This window comes from Ziziphus jujuba, chromosome 5, assembly GCF_031755915.1.
Source record: "Ziziphus jujuba cultivar Dongzao chromosome 5, ASM3175591v1".
In the NCBI taxonomy this organism is placed as follows: Eukaryota; Viridiplantae; Streptophyta; class Magnoliopsida; order Rosales; family Rhamnaceae; genus Ziziphus; species Ziziphus jujuba.
In genome coordinates this window covers 27,694,528-27,720,069 of record NC_083383.1, presented here as the reverse complement: position 1 = coordinate 27,720,069, position 25,542 = coordinate 27,694,528, and the positions used below count along the sequence as shown (strand labels likewise).

Below are 25,542 nucleotides of genomic sequence, written 5' to 3'. Positions count from 1 at the left end.
AGAAATTTATTATTTTTATAAATTTATTTTTTAATTTAACAAATTATATAACAAAAAAGAAAAACCATGTCATCTATACAAATATTATATAATTTAACAAAACCATGCCACGTCTTACCAAAAAAGAAAAAAAAAAAAAAACAAAATCATGCCACGAGGTCCACGAATTGCATTTAATAATTATTAAATGTCAAATAATCAACCAACAATAATTGATAGTATGCCGAGTTTTGAAAACCAAACTGAAAAAGTAATTGCCAAGTCCAACACGGTCCATACTTTTGAACTGCTGGCGTCGGTGACTGCTCGGTAGCTCTGACAAAAATGGCCACCTCCGACCACTATGATGTCGCTGGCGCCGAGACCCCACTTCTGGAAGACGACGTCGTGGAGGGTGCCGTTGACTACAAAGGCCTGCCGGTGCTGAGATCGAGCTCCGGCGGATGGAGATCGGCTTCTTTTATCATAGGTAAAACAAACACCGCCACTGAATCCACCATAATCGATCCCTATAAAAAGAGGTGAATGAATGACGAAGATGGTTTTTGGGTTTTGATCAGGTGTAGAGGTTGCAGAGAGGTTCGCATACTACGGGATCAGCTCCAACCTCATAATGTTTCTGACCGGACCTCTGGGACAGTCAACTGCGACGGCGGCTGAAAGCGTCAACACCTGGTCCGGAACGGCGTCGTTGCTGCCTCTGTTGGGTGCTTTTGTGGCTGACACTTTTCTCGGGCGCTACCGCACCATTATTGTTGCTTCTCTGCTCTACATTTTGGTTTGTGTTCTTTAACCTTCCCTTTTGATTTCAGCATTTGATTGGAAATCGTTGGAAATCTGCTTCAATGAGGATTTCGATAGTCGAGCTTTGAGTGACGGTGAGTTGGATACTTGGGTTGGTTGTCAATTGACTCGAAGTGGGTGGGGTTTAGAAAATATGATAAGTAGAGGAATTAGGTGCATTCATCTTGTTAATTGGGGAACTTCTTTGCTTAAATGGAGAAAGAAAGTTAGAAAATTGTAGTATAGATGCATTTTAGCCGTTTGTGTAAATTTGATATTCAAAAATAAAAAAATAAAATAAATAAATAAACAAATAAATTATAGTTTGTTTTAAGTTAAATTGTTGAAATTAACATTTTTGAGTTGAATTTAATAAAAGAAAGGAAGCGCAGTGGATTCGATTTTATTGACTCGAAACCTTTAAATTTTCAGCTTGGGTTTCCCAACCTAGCTGTGTTTGGATGGTAGATTTGTAATCATCATGACTTGAGTTGGAATAATTAACAGGGGCTTGGCTTGTTGACTTTGTCGGCTATGCTTCCTTCGCTCAATGCTTCTGACTGCCAAGAGATCAATGCAGTCAAGTTGTGTTCTGCTCCTCAGATTCAAGTTGTGTTGTTCTTCTTCTCTCTGTATCTAGTTGCAGTGGGTCAAGGTGGGCACAAGCCTTGTGTTCAGGCTTTCGGAGCTGACCAATTTGATGGGCAAAATGCAGAGGAGTGTAATGCCAAAAGTTCGTTCTTCAACTGGTGGTATTTTAGCATGTGTGGAGGCGTCTTGCTTACTCTTTGGATTCTAAATTATATACAAGACAACCTCAGCTGGGGTTTGGGATTTGGAATACCTTGTATTGCAATGGTTGTTGCACTGATTGTTTTCTTGCTTGGGACGAGAACTTATCGGTATAGCATCAAAGGAAAGGAGGAAAGCCCCTTTGTAAGAATTTACAGAGTGTTTGCAGCAGCATATAGGAACTGGCGAACAAGCCCATCTGCAATAGCCACTCAAGAAGAATCTCGTGGAATTCTACCTAACAAAAGTTCTGAACAATTCATGTAAGAGAACTGAAACTTTTGGTTAGTTTTAAGTGGAAAAAGACAAGTGGGATACGGTAGTGACAAGATTCATTGAAATTGTGAATTTGTGTTACACCAAGGCTCATATATGTATATATATATATAGATATATAGATATATGTACGTATTTTGAAAAAATAAAGCTTTGGAAGAAGAGATGTTTTGGGGTTTTTGAAATTTTAAGTTCACAAGATATTTACTTAGTTCTTATGCGATACCTTAAATTTCTGTTATATGTTCATGCCATCATTCATGTACCTAAATTCTTTAGTATCAAAGTTTAATTGAATTAGGATTGGCAATATGGGTGTATCTAGGTTGTCTCAAAATGCAGTAAGAGTATAAATATATTGGTATGTAGGTCAATGGAAATCAGATTACTTTATTATTCATGTTGTGATTTGTGCTGTATACTCCTGTCCATTATATAGCAAGACCCGAGTAACTAGTTTACTTAGTATCATGCTGTTTGTATACAACTTATATAACGTGTCTTATTACTCTCATGGCTTGTTATCATCTTTTACACTAGAAGTTGTTTAAATGATTTATTAAAATGATAGTGACTTAAATAAAAATCCTAAGGTCACTAGGGCTACCCAGGGATCGAGAGGATTGATCCTTGGAAGCTTTAACTTGCTTGTTCAAGGAGAAATTTTCTTAGACCCTTTATACTTGCCTTTTAGGTGTGTGCCAAATGATTAACAAGGATAATTAGAACTTTACAAGTGTTTTAATATGGATATAGTTAGGACAGTTTGGTGTTAAAGTGCGCACCCTCTACAAAATATTTATGGTAATGTTTCATACAGACAAGTTGCAACCCTTGGTGTTTCAGTTTTCTTGGATTTCAAATATAGAAATATGGAACGAGAGGAGAGGAGAAATTTTGGACGGTTGTTATGATATCTGTTTTAATTGTGAGACAATAAAAGAACTAGATGAGAGTTGACTAATAGTAGTGTAGTAGTAATCTTTTTTGTGCATTTTGTTATTAAAAAAAATAATAATATATGTATATATATCCAAATAATGAAATTCATACAATAAGTATTATCATATTGCATTTTTATTAACAGTTTTCTAATCTGACTTAGATCTTATCACATAATGATAATCCTTTTAATATGGCAGGTTCCTCAACAAAGCATTGCTTGCACCAGATGGTGTGAAGGGAGATGGGAAAGTGTGTAGTGTTACTGAAGTTGAAGAAGCAAAAGCTGTACTTAGGCTTGTTCCAATATGGGCTACATGCTTAGTATATGCTATTGTATTTGCACAAATCTCAACATTCTTTACGAAGCAAGGTGCCACCATGGACAGAAAAATATTTGCTGATTTTAATGTTTCAGCTGCTACACTTCAATCATTTACTACCCTTGGTATTGTTCTCTTTCTTCCCATATATGACCGTATTTTTGTTCCAATAGCAAGAGCCTTCACCGGGAAAGCCTCTGGCATCACAATGCTGCAGAGGATAGGAACTGGAATGTTTTTCTCTCTTCTTTCCATGGTAATTGCAGCTCTTGTTGAGATGAAGAGGCTTAAAACTGCTCAAGAATACGATCTGGTTGATAGGCCAAGTTTTACAATTCCAATGTCTGTGTGGTGGTTGGTTCCTCAGTATCTCTTGTTTGGAATAGCTGATGTCTTCACTATGGTTGGTCTGCAAGAATTTTTTTATGATCAGGTCCCAAGGGAATTGAGGAGCATAGGTCTTGCTCTCTACCTCAGTATCTTTGGTGTGGGGAGCTTCCTAAGCAGCTTTCTTGTATCTATCATTGAGGAAGCAACTGGCAGAGCTGGCCGAGATAGCTGGTTTTCCAACAATCTGAACCGTGCACATCTTGATTACTTCTATTGGTTGCTTGCGGGACTCAGTGTGTTAGAATTGCTTATCTATTTGTATTTTGCAAAGTCTTACATTTATAATAAGGGATACGTGATATAGATGCTCATTTTTTGTCACATGTAACCTAGTAAAAACTAAAACAATATCCTGCTGGTAAAAGTGGCCAGTGGGAGAATGTAACATATATGCTGTTCACTGCCTCCATAGAAACTATCCAGTGGGGGAATGTAATATATATGCTGTTCACTGCCTCTATAGAAACTAGTATGTTATAAATTGTGCATATGGGAATTGGTCTGGAAAACATGAGGTTAAATAAATTGTTTAATATATCAATTGTTGAATTCCCTTGGGTGTTTCAGAAATGCTATCCGGTATTAGAGTATAACTAAAAATATTAGTTTAGCATTGTTAATTACAGCATTCCCATGAAAGGTTTTTTCAATGCCGTCTGAACTTATAGTAGTTTGATTAATGGATTCTCCAAAGCAGAAAATTGAAAAGATGGGTTTTGCCTCTCTAAACTTTATGATAAAGATTGGTAATGGACCGGATGTCAAAATTTACCTTGTGCTAATAAATGGTCTTTGCAGAAAAGAAACTGATAGGTACTGATGTTCTTTCAGGCCATTAATAGGGGAATATAACCTAAGGTACATATTTTCAACATGCTGATATATAGGGATGAACAATGTAAGAGCAGATGTGGTAACCTAGACAGTACTTTTTAGAGGGGATAACTGAACTATGGATATTGAAGGGTGCACACTGCACAGGCCTTTAATATATTAAAAAGGGGTTTCTCTCCCTCCAGATGCTGTACGGTGTACCATTTGCATACTAATGATGGTTTCTGCAAACTAAATCTGGAGGCTTGTGGGTTTTTAAACTGATTCTCTCAATCAAATAATTCTTGGTATCGCTGTTTATAATGTTCTCGCAGCTATGTTTTTCAAAGATGTAATCCTGAAGCACAGCATTTAAAACTCTCCGGGAAGCTGACAGAGAGCCAGAACCTTATATTTTTACATTGCATATGCTATACTGATCTGTGACTTACCATGTAAGCCCAATTCTATTAAATTCATCACATATATATATATATGTATAACATATATATATATATATATATATATATTGTGAAATTGAAAATTTATTATGTTTGTAAAGAAAATAGAATGGATGATGCAATATTGATATTGCTCAAAAACAGTGCTGGACCTGAACTCCCCAGTATTGTAGCATATAGCAATTGTTTGATAGATAGTTAGTTACTTTATATCTCAAAAACTTGAAAAATTTTGGCTTATGAAATGTCCCAATGCTTTTTATCATAAAGAAAAGGTCCCAATGCACATGCCTATAAAGCTTTCCGAATTCTACCTAGAGGTTTGCTGTGGAAAAGAATTTCGACCCTAAAAGTCCATAATCCTGTTTCACAGACGACTTTTTCCTGCAGTTTTATTTTCTGTGCACAAAGAATCAAGCAAAATCTTAGTCTCAGTCATATATAGATGCCATAAAGGTCGACTTTAATCAAGGAAGTTTCTTTAACTCCGACCAGTCTTCAATTCTAGAGAGTCATCGAGGCCAACCAGACTTGAATTTTAGAGAGCCATCGAGGACAATGATAGATATTGATTTGTTAGTTCACTTTTGGCAAGGGAGGAGTCCCATTGACTTTTTCAATCTTTGATCACTTTGTTTTTAAAAATAAAATAAAAAATACCAAAAAAAAAAAAAATCTTTGAACACTTCGACCACTAACTTTCATCAGAATCCATATAAAATAAAGAATAAAAAATTTGTTAGAGAGGAGATGAATTTCATCAGGAGGAAGGTATTATGGCACTGCTATAAGAACACCATAAGCTTGTAATTTTCCAGTGAGATGAACATCATTTAATGCAAAGTTCACTAGTAGATTGATGCTTTATTAAATGCTCTTTCTCAACCTCGGACCATCATATCCAAGAACCTAATAATTATTTAAAAAACTAATAATGGTAGGACATATATATAGATTCTGGTGCAGATTACATTAAAGGCCTGTCGTAAAATCTATTATTTCCTTCATCGTATCCTTGTTAGTTTTGTGCATGTTTGGTGAGTCTCCCTCCAAATGACTGCAAGAAATTCAAGGCCTCGATCCTAGGCTCACTTAAAGACAATCGATCTTCCAACATGGCAACCACTTCAGCCATAGTTGGCCTAAGCTCTGGCACTATCTGTACACAACACAGAGCCACCCGCACCATCTTCTCAACCTCTTCACTATCCACTCGCCCCTCTAGTCTTGGGTCTGCTAGCTTCAAATACATTCCTTGCTTATGCAATTCCAGTGCAACTGCAGGGAAATAAACGGATCCTGATTCAAGACTCGAAGAAGAGAAGGATGGGCCATTTGATCCGGATTCAGTGCTTTGTATCAACAATGAGCAATTCCTTCTTCCACTCACAATTTCCAGTAAAACCATCCCAAAGCTATAAACATCTGATTTGTCAGTGATGCCAGAGCTAGTGAGCCATTCAGGTGCCATATAGCCTCTTGTCCCTCTCATAATCGTTAATAGCTTGGAGTTTCCATGGTGATCTAGCAGCTTTGACATCCCAAAATCGGAGATTTTCGCTGAACCTTCTCCGTGCAGTAGAATGTTCTCTGGCTTGATGTCACAGTGGATGATCTTGTGTTGACATCCACTATGTAAATAAGCAAGTCCCTTTGCTATTCCTAGCACTATTTTCAATCTCTCTTTCCATTCTAGAACCAACCCTGTTCCGAAAAGAATCTTTTCCAAGGATCCTTTATTCATGAACTCAAATACTAGAAGGCGCAGATTTCCATGGATACAAAATCCTTTCAATCTAACTAGATTGGCATGGCGAATGCTTCCGATGATTGCAGTCTCGGTGTAGAATTCCTTCTTGGCAGTGGCTCCTAGATTTGTTATCTTTTTCACTGCGACAGCAGTTTGGTCTGGCAGAGTACCTCTATAAACAGTGCCAAAGCCGCCACTTCCAATACTGTTCTTGAAATTTTCAGTAGCAGAAACAAGCTCATCAAAATCAAATCTTATTGGCAAACCTGGAAGAGTGGTCACTGTAAGCTCTGGTGCTGATGAAGATGAATTCCAACTGCCCAGATTCGTAGCCGCTACAACTTTTGAATACCTTGTTTTTCTTAGCCAGAGAATTGCTAGGACCATAATGGTGATTAACATGAAGAAGCCAAATATAGGTATTAACACCATTCCTGCTACTGGGAATTTTTCTTCCTTTTTGCTAACTGTGGTGGAAGAAGCTGCTAATGAAGTCTTTATGTAGCCAATGCGATTTTTTGTACCAGTGTATATGGAACCGAGATCATTCCGAAGCATATAACAATTGCCAGAGTGATTTCTATAGAAAAAGCCCAAGCATGAACAATTTTTGGAGCATAGATCTTGACATGTTGATAGGTTTACACCAAGCTCCTCAGGCGCCATAAAATTATTAGCAAAATAGTCCATCCCATCCTCAAGTTTCAAATAAGAAATTGACATCAAATTCAATCCCGAGCCATTATTGGCACCTGAATTACATGCTGTAGGCAAAGATAATGTATTATCTTTTGGCACACAACCACCGTTTTCACCTGGTCCTCTATGAAAACCAGATGGGCACGTACAAGACATTTTGCCTGTGTCATAAACTCCCATTTTTCCGCAAATTGCTGGAACTCGACTGTATTCAGGAGCAATAAATTCTTCAACCCACTTATCTGCCGTTGAGCTCATGATCGTAAACCTCCCTTCTGATCCCAACTTGGCCATCCTAAAACTAATGCCTCCAAGTTAACTTGAATAACTACCGTTCCATCATCCCCGTATAGATTCAAACCAGTGTTGTTCACCACCATATACGAAACTGGCTTGTTTGAATTCCTGTAGGCATTTATATCCATGAAGAGTTTCCAATATGTCTGTCCCATCCACTGCAACAACAAATCATCTCCGGCAAGTGTAAGCCGATAATCACCGGCCGACAAGTTGGTGTCTCCTGCAAAACTGAACAAAGATTTTCCTACAGGAAAGCTCTGTCCCATGACGATGGTGTCTGAGGGATAATTGAAACTCTCCCATAGAGACACGTTCATGTTATCAACCAACACAAGGTTCCCTGTCTCTAAGAGCCGGAGTGCTCCAACGGGAGAGCTAAAAGCTGGTGTGGACCAGATAACATTGTTAGAGCCATCGGTAATGGAGAGGCCATGGATGGTGAGTGATAGTTTAGCAGTGTTTGAAATGGATTTGTTGCCATTGGCCGTCCAGATGTCAGTGTGAGTGGGCTGATGGATGATGAAGATGGAGGAGTAGAAGCTTGAAGACCTCTGTGATGCACTCTGTGTAGAGGCCGTGAAAGTGCCATTGATAGAGTTCAAGAAACTGCCATTGTTTTCGAGGAGTTGAAGGTAGGTTGCTGTGAAGTTTGGAAGAACAGAATGGTTGGAAATGAGATCTGAGACGGTGAGAGATGGAAGAAATGCGAAGCAAGAAGTGATAGTAGCAAAGGAGAAAAAGAAATACAAAGATTCCATTAATGGAAATGGATGGTTTTCATAGGCTTTGAAGTTGTGAATGGATTTTTTTATTATGTTGGCCAATGGATTTGTTTATGCTAAACTTAAGACTGATAGTTTGTTTTTCAAACTTCAAAAAAAATAAATAAATAAAACTGTAGTAAAAGGACCCGGCAATATAAAAAGCACTTGGACTTAAGACTATGCCTTCAACGTATAAGACACGGCAGCATCAAACTAGAAAGGACTCATCTACTTTTTATTATTATTTTTTAAAAAATGTCAAACTAGACAGGACGTGTTCCACTTGGACAATGCCCTTAGAATATACGACACGGCAATATCAAATTGGAATTAAAGGACTCCTCAACTTCTTCTTCTTCGTCTTCTTTTTTTTTTTTTTTTTTTATTATTATTATTTTTTTTTTTTTTATGTTTTTGATGGACAATAAGGGTTTATAAACCGAAAAGTGAGGCAAGTTAACAGGGGCTTGCCACAAGGTCAGAAGCTAGCAAAAGAGCCTCTCTCCTGATCCATGATGATTACAAAATCTTTATATAGCTGCTTCGGGGTTTTAAAAAACCGTCAAAGGAATTTCTCAAAGCCTAATTACAAGACATATGAACAAATCTGTTACAAGTTTCCGGAACCCAAACAATATTTACACAATCAAAAAGGCACAAAGTGATGCAGCTGAGAAAACCAGATATACATGCTGCATAACTCTGTCTTTTTTAATATAAATAGACAATTGAGAAACGCTGCGTTTTGTTTTCTTTTTTAATTTTCTTGCTGATGTGGCTTTGCTTCTTTTATTTTACTCACCCTGCGTGGTGACAACGAGGGATATAAGAATTAGTTTTCTGAATGTAATAGGGCAGAGACCATTATTTTTGATATATTAAGCTTGATTTTTTTTTCTCTGTTGTTGTTCGAAAGAACAAGGAATTGGACCAGAGTAAATTCTGGACAGATTGAAGACCTGAGAATTGCTCCTTGGTGATTCCATTTTGACTTCCTACATCACAAAGCTAGTCACTTTGTTTAGAAGAGATTCAGCTGACAAATGAAAAGCATCTTTGCTAGCTTAAGGAAGGCATGAACCACGCAATATGCATCACTCTCATACCTGACAAACCTCCTATTGAAAAGGTGGTAATATGGCCACCTTGTGCAAGCCAAAGTCAACCAATATTTGCACCATCTTTCTTTGTTTACAAGAAATATTATGTTAAATGTCTTAAATCAATATTTATATCTATGTTTTATGTTCCTTTTAATATCTTTTCAATGCCTAAGTTTTGTTGTATTTAGCTTAGGAATTGTTTCTTTGTTGGGTATTACTTTTGTTTTGTAAAATGATTATGTGCTGGAAATTGTGTTTCAAGCAACATAGATCCATTTTTAGGGCTGGCATATTCAAAGTTTTTAGAACCAAATTATGGTTTTTGGATATGTTGTAATAGACATGTAAAAGAAAATATATAAAAAAGAATGACTCAAAAAGGACTTGGAAAGCCTAAGATATGGAAGTTGCAAGTTGGCATAACTATTGAGATTTTCGACAGTTATGGCCCATGGGTTTGAGATGAATTGAAGGTCTTACCCAATTCTTTTGCACCTGGTATTTCCAAATTCCATCTTTAACATTTCAACATCCCACATGTCAAAATTCAAGAAATTTGGATAAAGATATCCTAACCTTCCATCAGGTCAAAGTAGCATTATCCGATTTGGAAGAGATAGTCTTTTGAAGTTCAAAATCCCACCAACCTTTGCCATATTTGTGCACTCACATGTGAGCTGGTATTTGAATGTTTTGTATCAGATTTTTTGGATGGGAAATGTGTAATTTTTGAATTTTAAAGACTTCCATTTGGTCTCACACATACTTCACATGTGTGAGACAAGTTTTGTATCTATATTATGCAACAAATGAATGAAATGAAAATTCAACTAGTGTGCTGTCAAATGTGGTGTTTTGAACCCTAGCATCTTCTCTTCTTCTTCATATTCTTCTTCTTTCTTCCAAACTAAAACCCGAACAAACCTCAATATCACCATACCAAAAATAAACACAAAAATCACCTAAATACCAAATCGAAAACCGAATTAAAAGTTGTACACAAGACTAACAGCTTGTGTACAACATTCTTGTTCAAGTGAACCTAAAAACCACACCAAACTCCAACATGGTATCAAAGCTTTGTTTGAACCATTGAGAGACTTTGTGAGCTTTCTTTCTAACTTGTTTTCTTGTGAGAGAACCCCCCATTTCATTCCCTTCATTTTTGGTTTGAAATGGTACAAAATCTAGCTTGAAAACTCACGAAAAATCCAACCCAAAAGTTACTTTCTTCAAAATCCAGTTTTGTGTCATGGCTTCTCAAAGTTTTGCACCACCCACTCCACCAAAATTTGAAGGCCAAAACTACTCCATTTGGAGCATAAAGATGAAAGCCTACCTACAAGCCTTTGGACTTTGGGATGTGATGGAAAAAGTTTATGAAGTTGAGGAGTTGAAAGCAAATGTCACACAAGCATAAAAACTTGTACATGAGACCGAGATAGCCAAAGGATTCAAGGCCTTGACAATCCTTCATTCTTCAGTGAGTGACTCCATCTTCACTAGAATCATGTCTTGTATAAGTGCTAGAGAAGTTTGGTTAAAGTTGCAAGAAGAATTTTAAGGAAATGCTAGGACTAGAAAAATGCAAGTTTTAAACTTAAGAAGAGAGTTTGAAACTATTAGAATGAAAAAAAATTAGTTGGTTAAGGACTTCACTGATAGACTACTAAAGGTTATAAACCAAATTAGAGTCCTTGAAAAGCCATTGACCAACCAAAAGGGTTGTAAAGAATGTATTGGTAATCTTACTTGAAAAGTTTGAAGCTAAGATTTCTTCCCTTAAGGAATCAAAGAATCTTAGTGAGATTACTTTGAGTGAGCTCATCAATGCCCTCCAAACAACCAAACAAAGAAAAGCCATAAGAAATGAGGAGTCTTTGGAAAATGCTTTTATGTCTAGTCAAAGCAAAAAAGAACAACAACAAGAACAAAGGTGGAACCGGTTATGGAGGTTTCAACAATTTCAACAACAACAACAATGCAAGGCAACAACAAAGAGGACAACGACAAAACCATGGAGGTTATCCATCTTACCCCCTTTGCAAGAAGCATGGACATGCACTAAACAAGTGCTTTTGGAGATAGGATGCAACTTGTGACAAATGTGGATAAAGAGCACAAGTTGGTAAAATATGCAAGCAGGGAAGGTAACAAGTAAATGTGGTAAATGAAGAGGCCAAGACTTTATTTTTGGCTACATGCCTTAAAACTCCAAGTAGTGGTTTTGGTTGGTTGGTAGATAGTGGTTGTTCATACCACATGATTTTTGAAGAAACCAACTTTGTGGGGCTTGACCAATCCTACAAGACAAGGATGAAGATTGAGAATGGAAACTTCATGGATGTAAAAGGAAAAGGAGACATCTCATTGGATACTAATAAAGGTACAAAACTTATCCAAAATGTTCTATATGTGCCTTCATTGTGTGAAAACTTGTTGAGTGTTGCATAATTGGTTGAAAAGGGATATATTTTGAACTTTGATTGTAATGGTTGTTTGATATCGGATGCTTTTGGAAATTAGGTGTTTAAATTTTCCTTGAAAGATAAAAGCTATAGGGTAAATTTACTAGATAATGAACAAGCTTTGAGAAGCAAAATTGAGTCCATTTCTCAATTTTGGCATAAAAGGCTTGGTCACTCTAGTTATGGTGCAATGAAGAATCCTAATGCTTTGGTGAATGAAATGACTTTGATTGATAATGTTAAAAATGTGTGTGAAGATTGTTAACTTGGAAAGTCCACTATATTACCATTTCCTAAAACCGTTGCATGGAGAGCCAAGGAGAAGTTAGAATTTGTTCATTCAAATGTATGTGGTCCCATGAGTGTGTCTTCCTTGAGTGGTTGTAGATACTTTCTTACCTTCATTAATGACTATTCTAAAATGTGTTGGGTTTATTTTCTCACACACAAATCACAAGTTCTTGAAAAGTTTATGGAATTTAAGAAAATGGTTGAAAATCAAAGTAGGTCCACCTAAAAGTGCTTAAGGATTGATGGCTACTTGCTTGGCATGACTTTAGGAGCAGCCAAAATGAACCCACCTTGTATATGAGGATTAAAGGAAGTATGGTGGTGGTCTCTTTGTATGTGGATGATTTATGGGTCACCGGTGAGGATCCAAAGAATGTGGATAAGCTAAGGCATGAACTTAAGGAGTTTGAGATGTTTAACTTGGGTCTCATGAATTACTTCCTTGGTGTGGAAGTAATATAATGCCAAAGAGGAATATTTATATCATAAAAAAAGTACATCAAGGATCTCTTAAAGAAGTTTAATATTGAAGAATGCAATTCAATGAGAACTTCAATGATCCAAAGAGAGAAGTACCAAAAGGAGGATGGCACATTGAAAGGAAATCCTACTCTTTATTGATCCTTGATTGATAATTTGCTTTATGTGTGCTCATCTAAACCTGATATTATGTATGCCATGTGTGCTTTCAAGATACATGCAAGCACCCACCCAAACTCACCTTAGAGGTGCCAAAAGAGTTCTTAGGTATAATAAGGGCACTAGTGATTATGAAGTTTAGTATAAAGTAAAGGATGAGTTAAAGCTTGTTGGTTATTCATATAGTGATTAGGTGGGCTGCATTGATGATATGAAAAGTACTTTAGACTACTTTTTTTCACTTGGGAGTGGTCATTTCTCATGGAATGCAAAGAAGCAAAGCATAACGGCTTAAAGTACCGGGGAAGCCAAATACATTGCTTGCTCAACTTGTGCAAACCAATGTATATGGCTAAAGAAGTTTATGGGAGATCTTGGTCATACTCAAGAAAGTCCAACCATCATCAAATGTGACAACATTTCAACAATTTCAATACCCAAGAACCCCATACAACATGGAAGAATAAAACATATTCTAATGAAATATCATTCCTTGAGGGAATTTGAAGATTTTGGAGAAGTTTGTTTGTTTGGAATATGTGAATTAGGAGGAGAACCTTACGGATGTGTTCACAAAGCCACTTGAAAAGACCGGATTTGAGGCATTGAGGACTCTCCTTAATGTCTTTCGCAAGATTACCAAGGAAGAGGTTGAAAAGGTGGTAATATTTTCGCCTTGTGCAAGGCAAAGTCCACCAAGGTTTGCACCATCTTTCTGTTTTTACAAGAAATATTATGTTGAATATCTTAAATCAATATTTATGTCTATGTTTTATGTTCTTTTCAATGTCTTTTGAATGCCTAAGTTTTTTTGTATTTAGCTTAGGAATTGTCTCTTTGTTGGGTATTGATTTTGTTTTGTAAAATGGTTATGTACTGGAAATTGTGTTTCCAGCAACATAGGTCCATTGTTGGGGCTAGCATATTCTGGGTTTTTAGAACCAAGTTATTGTTTTTTGATATGTTGTAATAGACATGTAAAAGAAAATACATCAAAAAGAATGATTCAAAAAGGACTTGGGAAGCCCAAGATATGAAAGTTGCAAGTTGGCATAACTGTTGAGATTTCAAACAGTTATGGCCCATGGGTTTGAGATGAATTGGAGGCCTTACCTAATTCTTTGGATATGGTATTCTGCAGATTTCATACTTAATATTTCAACATACCACATGTCAAAATTTAGGCAATTTAGATGAAGATATTCCAGCCTTCCATCAGGTCAAAGTAGCATTATCCGATTTGGAAGAGACAGTCTTTTGAAGTTCAAAATCCCACCAACCTTTACCATATTTGTGCACTCACATGTGAGCTGGTATTTGAACGTTTTGTATCAGATTTTTGGATGGGAAATGTGCAATTTTTGAATTTTAAAGACTTCCATTTGGTCTCATACACTTCACATGTGTGAAACAAGTTTTGTATCTATATTATGCAACAAATGAATAAAATGAAAAATCAACTAGTGTGCTGTCAAATGTGGTGTTTTGAACCCTAGCATCTTCTCTTCTTCTTCATCTTCTTTTTCTTTCTTCCAAACTAAAACCTTAACAAACCTCAATATCACCATACTAAAAACAAACATAAAAATCACCTAAATACCAAATTGAAAACCAGATTAAAGGTTGTGCACAAGACCAACACCTTGTGTACAACACTCTTGGCCAAGTGAACCCAAAAACCACACCAAACTCCAACACCTCTTTTGTGATCCTTGATCACCAAAAACACACAAAACCAATACAGAAAAATAAAGAGAGACAAAAGGTACGAAAATTGAGAAAAAAAAAAGATATATTATAACTATAAAATTTATACAACAAAAAACTTCTCTCAGCCTCTGTTAAAAAACCTATATTGTCTATACTGTATGTTATGTGATAAAAGAATGAAAAATGAGCATCTATTTATAATGCTCTCTCTAGGGTTTCTAGGGTTGCTACCTAATGGGCTTGGGCCTTAGGAGATAAAAGGTTGGACCCCCATAACCTCCACCCTCTATATTTTACAACTTCCGCAATGTCATAGCCTTCCCTTAGTAAGTAAACTACATGATGTAATGCATATGAAATGCATAATGCTTAAATTCATGTGTTTTCTCCCTTTAAAACTATGCATCAACTCTTTTTCTTTTTATGCTCAAGTATGGCATGTTTACCAAAATCATCTAATCATATGATCTTTTGTAGACCTTATAAGCAAAACTTTGTTTCTAAACCTCCATAGACATGAAGTGAACTGTCATGTCTAGCCAAATGAACCTACTCTCATGTTATCATTTTATTTCTTCTTTTTGCTCAACATTTTTCCATTCTAGGCTGGCCAACACCATCCCTTTGTGGGAAAACTCTTTCATGTGCTCATCCTCACCAGTTTTTTAGATGAAGTTAACACTTTCATATACTGGATCCAAAATAATAAGTTGTGTGCACTGGTGGTCATGACGTGCCCACAATATTTTAAATGACTAGGAAGTTTTGATGCTTAATATCTCTTTCATTTCATGAATGCTTTCGATACTATGTATGCTCATGTACTTTATTATCAATGTGTTTTAACAAAAACAACATAAAATAATCACATTGATCTCAACATAAACAGCATTAGGATACATATTATATAATCATATAATCATCAAAATATATAATAACGTAGCACAAACACAAATAAGATGCAATTTTATTTGAAAAATATGGAACTTTGTTACTTCTTTGAAATTCTAAATCTTTAAATTATAACCAAGTCCTATAACAAACAAAGCAATACATATATCTTAACTAAACTCTTGACTAAACAAAGAATTTGAAACTTAACTATTAATAAACTAAGAACAAGCATAACAATATTCTTTTGCCTCAACCTTATTAAACTACTGAATTTACTATGACAATTTCCAAAGATTGACAAAAGTTTTGGACCTAAAACTTGTTAGAGACAATCTAGACTATAGAACTAAATCTCTGAAAAAACTTAAGTCCAAAAGATAATCCAAAGTACCTGAAAATCACTTAGTCAACTCAAGGTAATAAAACTGCTCAATATTAAAATCATTTTTAGGTATCCGACTTAAAAAATTCTCCATAATTCATACAAACTTAAAATAAAGCTTTAACATTCTAGATCACAAATTAACATGTTAAGGTAAATGTATTAAAAATTCAACTTATTTAGACGTCTCCAAGGTACTCCACCGATGCGCAACTTTCAGGGAATCTGCATTATACAGAAAACAGGGCAGTTTTCTTGTCCCAACTTCAAAAGATGATAACTCCTTCAATTTTAACCAAATAGAGTGATGCGAAAGGTTATAGAAAGCTTGTCTAGTCTACCAACAGATGAAACAAACCTCTCAGCAAAATAAATTTTGCAACTTAAACCACAGCCGTTGAAACAAAAGCTGCCAGGACAGTTTATTAATTGAAATATCTCTAATGGAAGAATCATTTTGTAACATAATTTTTAGCTTCCTTTAAAGAGTGAATTATGACTTTGATATTCCAAATCAAAATCGACGAAAACAGCGACCTCAGTAGCTTGTTACTCTTTCCTTAACCACAAATAAGAATCTCCAAACTCTCAACCTTAACAATTTACCTTAAGCAAGCAAAAACTCTAGAACACTTTTTTCAAAGCTTGGATCGGCTTGCAAAACTCTAGTAACAAGAAGTATTAACTATGATGGCCAAAAAGAAGAGATGTGAAGAGAATGAAATATATACTCATTTGGTTTTGGCTTAAAGAATGGTGAAAATTTGGTACTAAACCAATCCATGACAAGTGTCCATATGAAGTGTTCCATTCATTCTCTCTTGTAAGGACAACTCAGGTTATTTCCATGCATGCTTTCTTGTAATGACAACATAAAAATTTATCACCATCTCACGCTTTCCTTAAATTAGAAAGCATCTAAAACCTTCTTCTAATTTGACTCTACCAAAAGTCCGCATATGGACACAACAAAGAATATTTTATATACATATATATATATAAACCATCAAAGATTATTCTTTCATGTATACAAATATATTAACAGAGCAATCATAAAATTTCAAAAGTAATAGCAACTAGTTAAAAGTATGGAGAGGGCCTTACACCCCTCCCCTCTATCTTGTGGTATAGCTTGGGACACCAAGGAGCACTTAGCAATACTAGATATATATGTAGAGCATGGTACACAGGTAGCAAAATGGGACATTTGAAGATTTTTTCCATGGCAATAAGATATAATTTGCATATATATAACAAGTAATGATCTAGTGGGCTGCCTATCTTACTTTTTGTTATTGCATATCTAGAAGTAGGATTGACAAATCATATATCAATATTAATTTAAAGCATTATTTTTATTTTTGTTCCTTTGATGCTAAAAACCTATAAAGGAAAAGTGACTTTTTAATGGAAATTAATTAAATTCTCATATTGTGTTTAAATAACACTTGATTTTTCTTTAGAATAAAATTGAAAATCTTATGCATTTTCTTCTTTACCCCATTTAGTTTTATGTCATATTAATATCTAGCACTACAAAATGAGCTAAGTAGCCTACAAAATCAAAACTATAAATAATATTATATATATATATATATATATATATATATACATGGAGAGTCTCTAATGCCGACGTCCGTATTTTCTTAAAATGCAAAGGTCACATTGGATAACGATTTTTCAAGAATCAATCTTAGGCATATGGCCAAAAGGCCATTCACTCTCAATAGGCAATTCCCGTTCATCACATTGATAATGTTCATCATACCAGTAACCATAATACTCACAACCATCACGCCCATAGCTATTAAACTCGCAATCACATTGGCATCAACAACATCAGTGGCTGTTACACCAATCACATCCATAACACTGGTCACGCTCATCACAGTCGATATATTGTCGTTGCCCGTAGCTTGAACATTCCATAATAGAGTACAAAATTCCCCAAAAAAAAAAAAAAAAAAAACAAACAAACAAACAAACAAAAAACAAAAATCTGTTAGCATCTCTCCAAACATCTGAATAGATTGAGCTAAATATCAATCCAAGCTCTAATCAAAAAATAACATTTTTCCTTTCTTATTTTGTCAATATTTTATTGAGCATGCCAAAAAACATGTTGGAAAAAATACTAACACATTGTAGCCTTTGTAGATAATGGCATGCCAATTTCAGTATGAAGGAATGAAAATAAAACAAAATAAAAATGTACCAACAAATAATTGTACCTGAAGAACATATGGATTTTTTTATTGCCTTATGAATAAAGGACTTTAAAACAAAACAATTAGAACAATGAAAGCTAGAAAACTGAATAGAAATCAAAAAACTAAATGAGAGATATTTTGAAAGAGTTATATTGTATTGAAGTTGTGTGTTCTTCTATCTAGCTACTCTTTATATAGATATTCATGATAGTTTTTTATTGAAATAAACTAACATATTAAATAAACTAGATAATTAACAAATCCCATTTGATAAACTATCTAAAAATAAAAATAAAACAAATAATTAAGCCGAGTTAAAATTAAAACTTATATTTATCTTAAATTAATTAATTTTCACCAAACTCTTTATGTTGTAAACTTTTTATTTCAGCCAAAAAAAAAAAAAATTGCTGTTCAAACAAGCCCAATGAAATTTCGTCGAATGGTTTTTTCCTTTACTTGGGGATGTTAATATGTGTTTTAGTTTAGAACTCTTTCCAGCGTATGAAAATTGGATTCTAGTTGTAATGATGGTGCGATTGAATGAATATATATATATATATATATATATATATAAATATATATACATACAAGAACTCTGTGTATAAAGAAAAAAATTTGATCGTCTATGCAATTTTGTAAAACTTTATGGATCTAGCTATCATTTCATAAAAGTTAATAGTTATTGTCAAAATTTTGTGGAGCTACAAACTACAGTTTTATCATTTTAGGAAAAAAGAAAGAACCAAATCCTACTTTTGCTGATTGGCATTCTTATTATTTTAATGAAGTAAAAAACAGAAAACAGAAAAAACAAAAACAAGCAAATCACGACCCCGCATGAGATATATTAGTATGTGATTAGGAAAGTTCTTGATTTCCTTAGTCTTCATCTACTTAGTTCTTCATCTTAACTCACATTTTCCAGCTGCCTAGCTAGCTGTTCACACTTCTAGACAATGGTCATCTCCAGCCACTCAACCACGAACGAAAGCATCGAGACCCCGCTGCTAAATCACGACACGACCGAGTGTTCCCCAGACGGAAAAGGTCACTTGCCTGTCCCAAAATTGCAACTCAGGTGGCTGGAGACCTGCGTATTTTCTAATATGTAAAATTCTAACACCTTTTTCTAAATCCATAATTAATTTACATATATATATATATATATAATTAGTATAATTTTGTTTTTAGTCAACACCTAACTGGTATAACTTATAAATAATAAATTTTTTTTTTTTGGTGAATATATATAATAATTAGTTGAATTAACACTACTGTTACAAAAATATATATATATATATATATATATATATATATATATATATATATATATATATATATATATATATATATATGTATATATACGCTATGTGAAAGTGGGTCAACAATTAAAATAGATTATCTTAAGGCTAAGATTGAAAACTTTGAAGTGAGAATTTGAAGTGCAGGTGGGGAGGTGGCGGAGAGGGTGGCGTACAAAGGGGTCGGCTGCAACCTTGTGAACTTCCTGACAGGGCCGATGGGGCAGTCCATGGCAATGGCGGTGGAGAATGTGAACGCATGGCTCGGTGCAGCGAATTTGATGCCTCTAATTGGAGCTTTTGCGGGGGATTCTCTTCTTGGCCGCTACTGGACCATCCTTGTGTCTTCTTTGCTCTCCATATTGGTTTTTCACTCTTTCCTTTCTATATTATTTCTTCTTTTATAATTGCTTTAACCTCTAATATTTTTATAGTATTTTTAATTTCTAAATTGCTTTGAAAGTGTAAATTCAATATAGCAAAATTATAAACGTAAAAAAATTTTAATTTTACTGGGCTAGGTCATCTACCTTATAGTACGTACTATTGATGAGGCTTAATATTAAGTAGTGGCTATTAGAGAACATTTTCATTTTATTTAAGAAAATGTTAATTAAGCATATATATCATGTGACAAATTTAATTGATTATCATTAAAAGAATCACTTTTTCATATTAAAATTTTAATATTAGAAAGTAAAAAAAATTATGTTAATTAATTTTGTCATCCATAATTTGTTGATTCTATCTCTATATAGTCTACTAAAATAAACTATGTAGCCTATTAGATCATAACTGTATATATACGAATTGGAATAGATAATAACGTAGCACAAGGTAGAGAAGAAGCTTTTAAACTAAGATCATAATTAGTTTTGTTAATTAAGATAACTTTATATATTAAGAACTCTATATTTATGATATTAGTAATGTTTCTCCATGAATTTGATGCAAGTAAATTAAGTTCTTATTTTTATATTCAAATAAATATGTTTTTACTTGTAAGCATTTTTGTTAAAAATAGTAAAACAATGAACCAGAAGAAGAAGAAAGATTGAGGAAACGAAAGAAAAATCGCGCGGATTGATGAATCAAAAGAACATAGAGCACAAGAAACAAAAAAAGGGAGAAAAACAACATAGGCTCGATGTGGATATATACACAATAATTATACCTTGATTATAATATTAAATATTTGAATGCTGATTACTAATAGTTCTTGTGTTAAATAGGGACTAGGTTTGCTAACATTGTCAGCTATGCTTCCACCTATCAGCCATGACAGCCAAAGCAAGGAGTGCAATGCTTCTAGTCAACAGCAAGTGATATTATTGTTCTTTCCTTATATCCAGTGGCATTGGCTCAATCTGGACACAAACCTTGTATTCAGGCTTTTGGAGGAGATCAATTTGATGAAAAGGATCCTGAGGAATGCAAAGCCAAAAGCTCTTTCTTCAATTGGTGGTATTTCGGTATCTATATAGGAACACTTATGGCAGTATTCCATGTGTTATGATGGTTATTGCATTGGCTGTTTTCTTGGTTGGAACTCCAACTTATAAGAAAACAATTATAAAATACAAGGAAAACCCCTTTATCAGAATTGGTAGAGTGTTTGTTGCAGCATTTAGGAATCGGCAAAAAATGGCACCATCAATATTAGCCACTCAAAATCAATCTCTTGGAAACTCTTCCTACCAAAGTTCTCAGCAATTCAGGTATGAAACTTTATATATATATATATATATATATAACTATTCTCCTATCAGGATGTCATGATGATAAACTTTTATTATTGATAATAATATTCACTAGATTACTCCAAAGATTAAAATTTAAAAATGTATTTGTTGATTATATGATTATAATAAAATATTAAAATCTTAGAAAGAAAAAGTGAATATCATATGAATTCATATAAATTTTAAATATATCTTTAAATTTTAGAGCCAAGGATTGGGAAGTCCTAATGGTTTTTTTTCCATCAATAAACTGACTTGAGAATTCTTATATATAAACATTTACAACTTGTGTTGTGTCGTACTTACACAATATACCTGCATTACATTATTTGAACTATAACAAATTAATTAAACTCTTCAATTATACATATAAGCTTATCAACTTCAATTTTATAAGTTGACAGATTCTTGAACACGGCATTGCTTTCGTCGGCTGGTCACAAAGAAGATGGAAACCCGATTAGCATAGTTGAGGTTGAAGAATCAAAGGCTGTACTTAGGCTTCTACCAATATGGGGAACATCCTTGATATATTCTGTAGGTATGTTCAACAATCAACTCTCTTTACAAAACAAGGAGCTATAATGGAGAGGACAATTTGGTAGGGTTTTAACATACCACCTGCTTTGTCAGGACCCGTCCAAAATTTCTCACCGAAACCCTAGACAAGTCCTGATCCCACGGAAACCCTACCGGACCCTCCAATGGAAAATCCGGCAGAACCTCCCCTAAGGATTGGATTTACGATAAATTTCCTGCACTGAAAACACACTTCTATATATACCACCTTATTCCTCCCATCTTACTACAATTTGATTCCACAAATTTGCAGCACTCCAAATGAATAACAGTAAATCAGTGCATAATTAATAACTAAATGTCAAATACAGTATACAGAGCATTATACAAAAAAATGTGGAATTAATACAATGTTAGCTAAAGAAGTAATACAAGATGAAGAGGAAAAAGGGAAGAAATGCTTCTTGGACTTCGGCAATGAACTGAGATGTTGGGCTCGCCCCGGACGATCAACGTCTCCCAATCCTTGTACCTAGGGGAACGAAATTTACAAATATGAGATGCTAATCATCTCAGTGAGTGACCCTATCTACTGCACAAATATAATAGTAACAATAATTATAGTACATTTGATTAATTGAGAATAAATAAGTAAATAAATAATAATTAATTGAAAATAATATTTTCTCTCAAAACCCTCACGGTTCACTCGGTTGGAAAAGTTCCCCTTTTAAAACATTTTCGCAAAACCCAATCTTTTATGCCCCGAAAATCAAGGAATAATTAATCAAATAACTTTCAAATAAAATACAAGAATTTAAGGATCCAAATTTATAAGGGAAATATAGAATAAGACATTATTAGATAGAATAATTAAAATCATAATTAAACTTGTATTAAAGAAATTTGGCATAAGAACAAAAATAAACCCAATATATAAATTATAAAATTTATTAAGTAAATCAATGAAATAATCAAAGAAACATTTTAAATCAATTTAAACATCGATATAAAACAAATGATAAAAATATAATAGAATTTATTTTAAAATACCAATCGATTTAAATGATAAAATCAAGGCAAATAACTTTTAAACATTAATGAGAATAGGTAATAAAATCACGATATTAATTTCATAAAATTTGTGTAAAGCTTTAAATTTAATTAAATAATAAAAACAACATTAAATATATTCTAATTTAAATATTGCTTTAAAACTTTAGGAATCAAAATTTATATCAGAAAAAATAATTACTTGACGCACCATACTATATACCAGTAATGTCCCACGATACCCAGCGTCCCAAGCACTGTGTAATGGGAGGTCAAAGAAAGAAACTTGCAAACGGTCGCTTCGGCATCCTGACAGCGCCGCTGCTTAAACCGTCATCCCGGCCATGGAGGGGGGCGGCTTATGGCCAATATCAAACTTGTTTGCCCTCGGTCCGATGGCAACTCACGGGAGACATTATAACTTGTGCACTCATCCACATATACAGTACAGAACACCAGTACTGTATGAGTGTATCTAAAACAATAAACAAGTTTATTCTTAAAATACCAAATTTTTTCCAAAATTCACCGTGGGAATTATACTATTTTTCAAATTCACCTTCCCACATTTTTCTTAAATAACACCAGCATAAATCCACCGATAATAATATACAATTAATTTTTTCCCAAATAATAAAATCAATTAAATAATATTCCAAGGCATAATTATACAATTTGAAAGCACCAAACTTAAACCAATATTTTTCTTGAAATATTTAAAATCAAACCATGCCCAAAAATAATATTAAAACCACATGAAATTCATGTATAATTTAATTCCACAAATCCTCAATACCATAAAATAATTTCCACAATTCATAAATTTATATAAATGCATTTTTTTTAATCAAAATAAATTCACAAATAAATTCTGCAATAAATCAAATAACATTACTTTTACAATTCCTTTAAATATCAAATTGTCATAAAATCTAGATTTCCATAATTTATCAAAAATTATATATTTCAATTTATTCAAATATGGGCATCAAAATTTAATTCACAATTTATCTAACAATTAACAAAAAATAAAAACATTCAAATATTAAAATATCACAATATAATTAATTTGACTCCCAAAATTAATTTTGAAGGTGGATCACTCACCTGGAGCATGCAATTAATCCAAGATCCTCCATGGGATCAATTCTACGATGCACACGTGCTCCTAGAACAATAATATTACACATCTCAAATAAATTAATATTTTATACCCGGGGGGTTTAACACAAACGTTAACCAAAATTGACAAATAATATACCAAATCGAAGCTTGTGGAACGAGGATCACGGATTGAGGCTTACCTCCCGGAGATCGAACCCATGGTGGCCGGAATCTCGCCGGAAAGCTCACAGATTTTAAGCCTTCGATTCTCACAATCCGTCGCGAATTGAGGAAAGTGGACACCGAATTTGGATTCAGAGGGTCGGAATTAGTGGGAAAAGAGGGCAGTGCAACTAGAAACTTGCCGGAAAGTCAATTTCCCCGGGAGCCGCCGTGGTCACCGGAATCCGCCACCGCCGGCAGCGCGTCCGGTGGCCACTGGCCGTGATTTTTGGTGGGAAGGTAGATCTGGTGATGGGTAACTCAACGGGACCGACGGTGAGGCAAACGGAGGTCGGAATAGGGAGAAATCTAAGTTGAAGTGATCAGCGCCGCCGTCGGAAAAAGCCTCGATCCGGGAGCGTCGGCGGTTTTCAGGTGGGCTTCAAGGTGGGGTGGCACATGTACTGTTCCGATGGCCGGAAATGGGTGAACGGCGATGGCCGGTTGGTTTCTCTCTCTAGCTCTCTCTTTCTCTCTCTCTACTCCCTTCTTTCTCTCTCCTCTCCCCAGCTCACGTGTTTTGCCAAAATAAAAGCCACCCATGGATGACACTGTTTGCTCATGGGATTAGCTGAAATTGCGACACGTGGCATATACTTTTCACTCAAGCCAAATTTATTAAAATATTACGCTATTCGAAAAACTTCGCATGTCCATAACTTTTTAACCAGATGTCCAATTTAAGCGTGCCGCTAGTCTATGAACTCGTATCGATGAGTACTTCACAACCATGCATGAGTCAAAGCTCAACTTTGCATGAACAAAAAGTCAACTCCGGCACCCCTTGGACAGTTTGGACCTCAACTTGTTTTGCTCATAACTTTCAAACCGTAGCTCCGTTTTCGCCGTGCTACTAATCTATGAACTCGTGACAACGTGTACTTTTTAACGGTACCTCGGTCAATGTGAGATTCCATTAGGATAGAAAAAGTCAACATTTGACCCATTCTAGGTCAACGATGGTCAAACCCAGTCAACCTTAGTCAAATTTGAGAAATTTTCGGTGTACTTCGGGACGAGGTGTTACATGCTTCAGTCCAATCTATCATAAATTTTAGCAATATTTTATTACTTATTTATGATCTCATTTTCGTTCTAACACTTAGATCTTTCACTGGTAAACCATCTGGCATCACAATGCTACAAAGAATAGGAATTGGGGAGCTTTCATCTACACTCTCTATCGTAGTTGCAGCTTTCGTCGAAATGAAAAGGCTCGAAATCGCCAAAGAACATGACCTGGTCGATATCCCAAACACGACAGTTCCGATGAGTGTGTGGTGGCTAGTTCCTCAATACCTCTTGTTTGGAATAGCTGAGATTCTCACTTTGGTTGGTTTACAAGAACTATTCTATAGTCAAGTCCCAAATGAAATAAGAAGCATAGGAATTGCTATCTACATTAGTGTTATAGGTGTGGGAAGTATTCTAAGCACATTTCTTATCTCTACCATTGACAAAGCAACTAGTGGAAGTGGCCACCATAGTTGGTTTTCAAATAATCTAAACCAAGGACATCTTGATTACTTTTATTGGTTGATTGCTGGACTAAGTGCAATAAGCTTAATAACCTACATGTATTTTGCTAGATCTTTCATCTATAAGTAG

The 25,542-nt window shown here is 34.7% G+C and overlaps 1 protein-coding gene and 1 pseudogene across 1 annotated transcript; one reads left to right on the top strand and one right to left on the bottom strand.

Moving 5' to 3' along the window:
• Positions 1-174: 174 nt before the first annotated feature.
• LOC125419923 (uncharacterized) lies at positions 175-25,542 on the top strand (annotated as a pseudogene).
• LOC107435570 (G-type lectin S-receptor-like serine/threonine-protein kinase At5g35370) lies at positions 5,569-8,447 on the bottom strand. The gene has a single exon (XM_048475613.2). It carries the CDS (start codon positions 7,521-7,523, stop codon positions 5,799-5,801), a length of 1,725 nt encoding a protein of 574 aa, XP_048331570.2. The 5' UTR covers positions 7,524-8,447; the 3' UTR covers positions 5,569-5,798.